This window comes from Aplysia californica, unplaced genomic scaffold, assembly GCF_000002075.1.
Source record: "Aplysia californica isolate F4 #8 unplaced genomic scaffold, AplCal3.0 scaffold00630, whole genome shotgun sequence".
NCBI lineage: Eukaryota > Metazoa > Mollusca > Gastropoda > Aplysiida > Aplysiidae > Aplysia > Aplysia californica.
The window spans coordinates 290,859-300,228 of record NW_004797900.1 but is presented as its reverse complement, the minus strand read 5'-3'; the positions used below and the strand labels follow the sequence as shown (position 1 = coordinate 300,228).

The following is a 9,370-nucleotide window of genomic DNA, read 5'->3' as shown; positions in this document are numbered from 1 at the left end:
AAGTTCCTGTGATTAATTACTGACAGGACTTGCCAGGTGCTTGCAGCCTGTGCTGTGTGAACTGTTCATTTTCTTGGCAATATTTTCTCGATGGAACGTCACCTTGTCTGTAAATTTGACTGCTAATTTCCTTCAGGTGTATGTAAGTAAGTGTGAAGGAAAGCAGTTAAAGCATTTGTACACTTCGGATCATCCTTTCACTTTGTTTCATGGCCTCCCTGTTCAGTTGTCTTTTTGTGTGTACAGTAAGAAGACTTAGAAGAACAAATATTGTGATGTGCAGAAGAAGTCGTGTGTCTTCCCCCCCACCATTAGTCATAGTGTTTATAATCATCAGCGAAATATGTTGTGAATACCGAGAGAGAGAGAGGGATTTTGTTTGTTCTGTCTGTAAAGATGATCTCCACCCCTTACATTAAAAGGGTTTTCGATGATTTTTCTCCCAACGGTAGTCTTCTGTCCAAGACTTGCATGCCTTTCGTGACTCCTTTAGGTCTAGTCGTTTCCTTCTTTTCACAATTACCTTATGGGCAAGAAATAACGTCTTGAGGAAATAGGGTCATGGCTGCTCTTTCTTTATTTGTATTTTTTGAGTCAGCATGATGACACTACATTTCCTAAAAAAAACCAAACAAACAAACTGAAAAGCAAACAAAATGTAAAATGTATGCCCAGCTTTCGCTACCCTTCTGATGTAAGTGTTAAGGGAGAAGTCCTTATGCAGTTGCGAGCGCCGTAAAACCTTACTAAACTAAACTATACTAAGAAGTCCTTGAGAGAAATCAGATCACCCCTTTTCTTTATGTAATGGTTGGAAAAGCAGAGAAAATGTCCACTGCTCTTGTCACAAGAATGAAGAGTGTGTAAGTGAATGTTATGCCCGTGAATGTTGCGTGTGCAGTGCTTGTGTATGTAAACATGCAGAAAAAGTGCATGGCATGACTAAAAAAAATCTCTCATCAGTTTGTTGTACAGAATGGAAAAACTTTTTTTTTTTTTTTAATTTTCAAACGTGGAATGTTTAAGTAAGACTTCTCAAGGAAACTTATTCTTTCTTCATCATCCTGTCTTTTCCTTACGCCATACTTTCATTTTGTTGTTTGTTTCCTTTTCAGTTCATGTCTTCCAAAACGTGATTTTTCTTCTCTTCTTAAAACTAAGAAGAAACCACTACCCAAAGGTGAATGACTTACTTTTTGGGGGGCAGGTGAACAGAAGTTTCCACATCCCATAGTAATGGTATTCGTTTTTCTCCGACCTGAGGTTTGATGTCTCTTCCATCGCACTCACACAGGCGCAGAGCTGTAAGGTTTCATCTGCAAGCTCTTACTGTTGTAGATGGAGCCTTTTGGGTCTGTGCCTGCCATCTTTGCTGTGATTTCTGTCTGTGTAGTGTGTAGACAGGGCTCTTCTTTCATTGTTCACATGAGTGACGAAGAAATCTCAGTTCATTTTGGATTGGGTTCTCATTCTTCGAAGATGTTTACGTTTAAATAAATCTCAGTTCATTTTGGATTGGGTTCTCATTCTTCGAAGATGTTTACGTTTAAATAAATCTCAGTTCATTTTGGATTGGGTTCTCATTCTTCGAAGATGTTTACGTTTAAATAAATCTCAGTTCATTTTGGATTGGGTTCTCATTCTTCGAAGATGTTTACGTTTAAATAAATCTCAGTTCATTTTGGATTGGGTTCTCATTCTTCGAAGATGTTCAAGTTTAACTTAGATTCCATAGATGCATGGCAGAACACTGTGATGTGAACTTTGTTGTTAGTGTACGGCTTCCATATTGATAGTCCGGTCATCACTGCATGTGTTGGGAAGTCTGCTGTGTGAAGAAACAAAATACAAGAACTATCCTGGGTACGGTACTGATTGTGACTCTGGTTTTCCCCTCCCTTCGCCCTCCACTGTAGGATATGTCTGTGGTATAGCAGAACTCTTAAACTTTGTGCTGTTGACGCTAGAGAGGTGAGCAGAGTAAGCCTGATTCCCTGTAAGGACTTCTCTGTTGACATCCACCCCTTGGCGCTCATATGACCTTATGCAGTTGCGAGCGCCGAACTACCTCTACTAAAGGAAACAAACACTTACAACGTAGAGCCTGGCTCTGTGGATATATGGTGACCAAGTAAAGTAAAACGTTTGCCTTCTGAGGCCATGACAGAGCAAGTTGTAGTTGAGCTGCACTGCTCCTTTACACGAAGTGAAATGGCAGGCGGCTTGCCTTATTAATTTATTTGATGTTGAATTTGAATTCCTATTTTGAAAAGGGTTCTCGGATCCCTAGATTTGAGAACTGCTGCAGTACCGCACTAAAGGCTCCAGCGGATGTGGATTCCAAGAGTTAAAATCTCATTATTCTGTCCCCGTCGTTTTATGCAAGAAAAATTCTGAAATTTTGCAAACTGAGCCCAATAATGTGAAATTATGCGATTCTGTTGATTTTTATCAAAGAATGGTAACGGAAAATAATCAGAAATTATGCCAAAAATTATCAAATTTTGTTTAATTATGCGGGATGCATAAAACCACGGGGACAGATGATTATAGGGCAAAGACTACAACTTCGGTAGGCTGCTTCTTGGTTAATGTAGAACAATTTATTGAATCCTATTATTCATTGAGGATGATCATTGTTTCCAAAAGTGATGAATGTTCTGAGGCGCGCCAACTGCTACCGTACCTGACATTTATCCTGCTATATTTTCCTGCTCTGTTTACATGATTGTGCGACATGCGTCATGGATTTATTTCAACACGTGTTTACCTTTTTGTGCGACATGCGTCATGGTTTTATTTCAACACGTTGCCCTTTTTTTACTTATGGCCGATTGTTTAAATTTATTGAATCACAAGATAGATAAATAAATACTTATTGCATTTAAAATGTAGGTCTCTCATGAAGACTACCAACCAATGTCCACGTTTTGGGTGCAATTTGATGACCCTGAGAGATTTCTACCGACACAGTTGTTCAATGATGAAAGTGAACTGATAGAAGTGATAGCACTTTGTGTGTGTGTGTGTGTGCGATTTGTCTTTGCCTTTTTATTTAAATTTTAAATGTATATTGTTTCTTCTATGCCCATTCATGATATTTTTTTTGTGTTCAAACTGAAATTTAAACTATTAAAATGCTGTTTTCAATACAAAAAATTGTTGTTTTTTCCTTTAAATCTTAGGGTATGAAACAAGACATATTCAACCCTCCTACAGACAGACATGTAGAATCTACCTCCAAAAGTATGTGAATTACCGGACATGGAAAGAGAAGTTGGCAAAATTCTTGGAAAAACAAATTTTTAACTAGATCTATAGTAAAAACATCTCCTCGAAGTTTAGAAGGCCTCAGCTTTACGCAGACTGAAGTGTAGGCCCTACCATATGTATTTTTGCAGGCGGGACGAAAAGTTTTCTTCCGAATTGACGTTTGAAAAATGAAATCTGGTCTTGAAAACTCTTGGAAAAGTCATGGGGAAAAAAATATCTCCTGTTCAGTATGAACCCTGACTGTAGCACTGAGTGTCCCCTCACTTCCTCTTCAACTTCAACAGAGATTACACTTCTTATCTTACACACAAAGCAACAGCAGCTGGCTCATATTTTTTTAGTTTAGTTTTATTAGAGGTTTTACGGCGCTTGCAACTGCATTAAGGCTGTCCCCGTGGTTTTATGCACCCCACATAATTAAGCAAAATTTGATCATTTTTGGCATAATTTCTGATTATTTTCTTTTATCCTTCTTTGTTAAAGTAAACAGAATCGCATAATTTTACATTTTTGGGCTCAGTTTGCATAATTTCTGAATTTTTCTTGCATAAAACCACGGGGACAGATAAGGTCATAAGAGCGCCAGAAGATTAGAGGTGTTACAAGATTCGAGGTGTTACAAGATTAGAGGTGTTACAAGAGAGTAACATACAGAAAAAAGAAGAACGGAAGATATAAGGACGATAGCTGTTTGATAGGGAAGAAGAAGCAAACCACACCATAGCACCTGCCAACCACCCACACTCACATTTTGCAAAGTTAGGCCTCGGTGAATTTGTACAATGTAGTAGAGAGTTGATTATGGCCGAGCAAAAAAAGTGGAAAGGCTTCTCAGTAAAGTAAAAACAGCTGATCCAAGCAGAGGTGAATATAATGAATTCAAGGTCAAAATCCCAAATCTGCAAATCTTATGTGTAGGTGTGGATAGGGGTCATAATAATTCACGTAAAATTTCTCCCATGAGAAAGGCCTGTACTGTAATTCTTAAATTAAATAATGACAAGATTTCCACGCCTTGCAGATTTTGCTATATATATATTTGTTGGGCTCCGAGTCCGAGACTGTCCATGGGAGGGGCAAAACCGACAAAACTGATGATGACCTTTAAACTTCAATAACAAACGCGAACCAAACTGATCCACCGATGGGCACCGCCTAGATGATAGATGGTCCCCACAGTCCTGGAACCTCATGCTGAGACCGTTGTACTATATAATAGGTAGGCCTACTAGTACTGGTAGTAGTACATGCGTCCCTTTGTTCATACTTTGATACCTCAGAATTACAGTTCTCTCTGCCAATTTTGGTCGTTATAATAAGCTACTAAAACTAAAACCATAAGGCCTGAAGCCAAATGTTCTATCTGCTCTATCCAAATTGTAAGATTATTTATTCGGAGTCGCTATCCAGATACTCTAAGAATTGCATGGCATTAAAAAAGCTTGACACGTGAAACTAAATTTTTTTAGTAAAATTTCTCAAAACTAGGCTCTGAGCAGATAGAAAGAAATTTGTAATTCTTGGGTAGCGACTTGTTGGTTGTAAATTAGTTCAAACAGCAGAACCTGTGTAGTTTTAGTAAGAGTTTTACGGCACTTGCAACACAATAAGGTAACGTATAAGTCTGAAGAGAATTGTTACAAGAGAATTACACACAAAAAAGGAGAGATCAAGATGATAATAAAGATGTTTGAAGGGAAAGAAGGAGCAAACTCCACCAGTGTACCCACTAACCACCCGCAGCAATGGAACCAATGTAATGTCTGTGGTCTCACTGTGGTGTAGCGGTCAGGCACTTTGCCGTTGCATGCAGGAGACAAGTGGTCGGTTCTTGAATAGGGAGAATATTTATTGAGTATCTGGGTCATTTTGCTGTAGTTGTCTTCGTTGTATCCCTCTCAGGCAGGGCTTTTAGCCCCCGACTGGCAAGGCCAAAGCCCATCTCCTGAATTAGTTTTAGTAGAGGTTTTACTATGAGTATGAGTATGAACGCCAAGGGATGGATGTCAACAGAGAAGCCCTTACAGGGATTCAGACTTACTCTACTCACATCTCTTGCTTCAACAGCACAAAGTCTGCTTCCACTATCAAGGGACCCCGGAAATAGCGGGTCATAAAAGAGTGTGACAAACATACAAAGGAAGTACAGGAAAAATGACGATAGCAAGGATTAGGAAAGAAAAAGCAGCAGTTCCTTGTTGCAGTTCAGGCACAGTTAGGAGCATGACATCAATGAATCGGCTCATTTACAATCCCACTATCTCCTGAATGATCTAAATTGTGTCGACGGGAGTGTAAAAATACCTGCACCAAAAAAAAAAAAAAAAATTTTTTTTCAGAAGAGACAAATTTTCCTAAAGCAATGGACAAGTAACTTTACTGGTAAGGCTTTGGTTCAAACAGTTTTTAGTTAAATAGTACGAGTTTTACAGCACTTGCAATACACAATAAGGTCATATAAGTGGCGAAGATTAGAGGTGTTACAAGAGAGTAACTAACACAAAAAAGTAGGAGAGATAAAGACGATAAATGTTTGACAGGAAAGAAGAAAAAAACCCACACCAGAGCACCCGCCAACCACCCACTTCAAACAGTTTGCTTGATGTGTTGGAGGTAGGGCCTGTCACTGTCAGTGGCATCTTTCAAAAATAGGCTCAGCAGCGGGTAAAGATGATTCCTCAAAGCAAAACTTCTTGCTGTATTATGAGTTGTCTGGTACATGTTACTATCAATCACACGGTGATGACATTGCTCTATGGGCAACATCCCAATCCTAACAGAAAGAGAGATAATCAATCAAATTTCTTTCTCACTTGGGAATCTAATTCACATCAAGGTGAAGAGCCAAACTGTTACACCACAGACGCTGAGTGTCGTAAAGTTTTGATTCCACTGAACTACAGTGCAGCCTCTCTATAACGATACTGTCAGGACCAAAAAAAAATGTTATAGTGAGTTGTTGATATAGAGAGGCAACCAAAAATATTACAAATGATATATTGATATGTGTATATATATAAAAAGAAAAAATCAGGACTTGGGTACCATGTCACTATACAGAGGATGTCGTTATATCGGAGGTCGTTATAGAGAGGCTGCACTGTAGCTGAACACAGATAGAATCTAGTAAGTTTTATTTCTCCCAGCCACAGGTACACAAAAGTAACAGAGAATAGGAACTGACCATAAACAAATGATAATCCTTTATTTTAATGTCCAATGAACAGGGGATACACCCAGGTGAAATATGAAAAAATGAGCATCAAGTTTATTTCCCATGAGTTCTTGTCTTTAAAAGATTTTTGTACACTTCCGGGGTCACATGAAATTATGGACCGAATGATAAAAATGAAACAAAAATGTAGCTGATCATTGTAACACATCAGTCCAGTTAGTCCTCCGGCCGTTTTGGAGGGGGTCCACAAGGCTGCAGCATTTTCTCCATGATGTTGAAGCGGACTCGAGCTTTGGACTCATTCTCTACCAGGCTCAAGTGGTTCAGCATGTCGAAATGTCCCAGGTACGAGGCGTAGGTATCCCTGTGTTGGTTGGTCATCCAGTCCCACTTTGTGGTGTCTGCGTGTCCTGTACCGATGTACTTTGACTGCAGATGCTCCAGCTGGCTGTGAATGTTGTACCGGTCGCCCATTGTTGTAGACAGTAACCTAGGACCGAACCTGAAGAAAATGAAAAAATAAAAAGACATGTTAATAGTACAGGAAGTTGTGAAATTACATATATATAGGGAAATGATCCAAGATAGCCACTCACTGTTGAGGAGAAAAGTGGTTGACTTTGACTGGTAGACATATTGTAGACGACATATTGGTGGACAATGATGACAGTCGACTACGGATGAGTTGATCTGTCCCCGTGGTTTTATCATGCACCCTGCATAATTTTGCAAAATTTGATCGCTTTTTGCATAATTTCTGATTATTTTCCTTTATCATTCTTTGTAAAAAAATTAAACAAACAGAATCGCATAATTCCACATTTTTGGGCTCAGTTTGCATAATTTCAGAATTTTTCTTGCATAAAACGACGGGGACAGGTTGATGTTGTTGGAGGAGTGAAAAAAAAATCAATCAAGAAGAAGAGGTGCTGGGTGCTGGGACCTGAGAAAAAGATCAACTTAACCGAAGATCAACTCAAAGCGAGTTCAACACACAAGCAAAGTCGACTAGAAATATAATTTAGGATAGAAAAACCCCCCACAAAGGGGGGAAATGGGAAGAGGTCGGTTGTTCAGGTGGTTATCTTGGATGGTTGTCAGAGCTGGCCGCCCGTCCATCCCTAAGGCTAATACACCATTAAGACGTGTGCATGCTAACAATGTCTGTTGGTATAAAACTGGGCGCCAAATTTTGTCGCTTCCAAAGCTTAAAGTCCTTAGGTAGATCTAAATTTAAAGCAAAAATTTATTTTTTGTGTGCTTTAAGAAAGTGGCTATTCTCACCCGCCCGGAAGTTCTCGCAAGATCTACTCCTCCCCTCTTCTCTCTCTCTCTGTCTCTTTCTGAATACTGTCTATCGGTGTGGACGATCAAATTGACCAAAACAAAGTTAAAAAATGATGTTAAAACACAAAAGTAAATTAATTTGGTTGTCTACAAAGATGCTACGGCTATTTAACTTTTCGAATCGAGCCGAACTACGCGGGTCGCCATTTTGTTTTGTTCTCTCTCTTTCTCACTCTCTCTCTCCACTGCCCACAGACAAAATTGTACGCTTTTAGTTAGTAGGCTACAAGTACAGTTGTAATGGAACGTTTGTTCACAGCACAGAATTCTACAATTTTTCTCTTATCACAGTGTAGAATTCTGTGGTTTAGGGTGAACGCAAAATTTGTTGACACGCGCACCGGGTGAGAATAGCCACAAGACCCGCCTGCACTATTCTCACCCCGGGTGAGAATAGAGGTGGCCGTGCTTTAAAAATAAAATCCACACGCATTATAATTCATTTAAATCTAGACTCTAGATCTAATCTAGATTTAGATCTAAATCTAGATCTAGATCTAAATCTATAGACTATAGACTTAGAAACTGAAATCACCAAGCCCAAGCCCATCCTACAGAATTCAAACAGATAGAGAATCTAATCTAATCTAAAATCTATAGATCTAGAAATCTAGATTCTAGATCTAGAATCTAGAGTTAAGACTTTTTGTCCGGGGTAAGGCCTGGATCTAGATCTAGATCTAATCACCAACACTAACAATACAAGATTCTAGATCTACATCTAATCTAGATCTAGATCTAGAATCTAGAGCCTAAACACTAAAGTTAAAGACTAAACTAAACACATTATATTGGCGACTAAACTGAAGCTGAAGCATAGCGGCACAGTCACAGACAGTACAGAGCCAACAAATGAAAAACCCTTCGCTATTCCAAATCACACACACATGACACTAGAATCTAGATCATATCTACCCATCTAGTCTAGATCTGTCCAAAAAGCAGCATTGGTTATTGAGAAGTAACATTACCAAAGAGAGTTGATAATTCTACGTTGTCCAACTTATCCAATGTGTTCCGATTAGTTTCTCTGTCAAAACAACACAATGACATACAGCTGGGCTGACAGGGTTGCCCAGAGTTATCTCCTTTTTTTTTTTAAATCTATAGGGTTGCCAGATAAAAGAAACAAGAGGAAGTTTGTCAGGCTAGAAGCCAAAATGGAGGCCAAACCATAGATTTACACTAAAAAGGAGATACGATGTACATGTTTCTCAAAAGGCCAAATAGAAATTAGGAGGCCAATTTTCGAGGACAAGGGTTAAAAAGATCTTAATTATCCCTTTATAACTTATAGTTAAGTTCTATTGTTTTGCTTACTTTTTTGTTATCTTCCTCAGTCCTCTTGTACAGTCTTTTGCTCTTAACCCAAGCTCCTTGTCTCACATTTTTACAAAACACTGCGATTGAAGACTGTACAAGTACAACAGCGGGCTCTTGTGGCCAAGAAGTTAAGGTGTGTGCCTCTCATTCAGGTCCCGGGTTCGAATTCGGGTAGCGACCGAAAAATTTTCTGAGGGAGAGAGGAGAGATAGAGAGGGAGAGGGAGAGAGAGGGAGGGAGAGAGAGAGAGGG

The 9,370-nt window shown here is 39.2% G+C and overlaps 1 protein-coding gene across 2 annotated transcripts; it reads right to left on the bottom strand.

The window, feature by feature from the left end:
* Positions 1-6,453: 6,453 nt before the first annotated feature.
* LOC101861466 (splicing factor 3B subunit 5) lies at positions 6,454-8,889 on the bottom strand. 2 transcript variants are annotated; one of them, XM_035972262.1, is made up of 2 exons: positions 8,767-8,889; positions 6,454-6,952 (listed from the first exon to the last, which is right to left on the bottom strand). In XM_035972262.1, the coding sequence occupies exon 2, from the start codon at positions 6,920-6,922 to the stop codon at positions 6,665-6,667; it is 258 nt and encodes an 85-aa protein (XP_035828155.1). In that variant the 5' UTR covers positions 6,923-6,952; positions 8,767-8,889; the 3' UTR covers positions 6,454-6,664. The 2 variants fall into 2 exon arrangements, with proteins under 2 accessions (XP_035828155.1, XP_035828156.1); XM_035972263.1 differs by having other exon boundaries at positions 6,454-6,949.
* Positions 8,890-9,370: the final 481 nt, after the last annotated feature.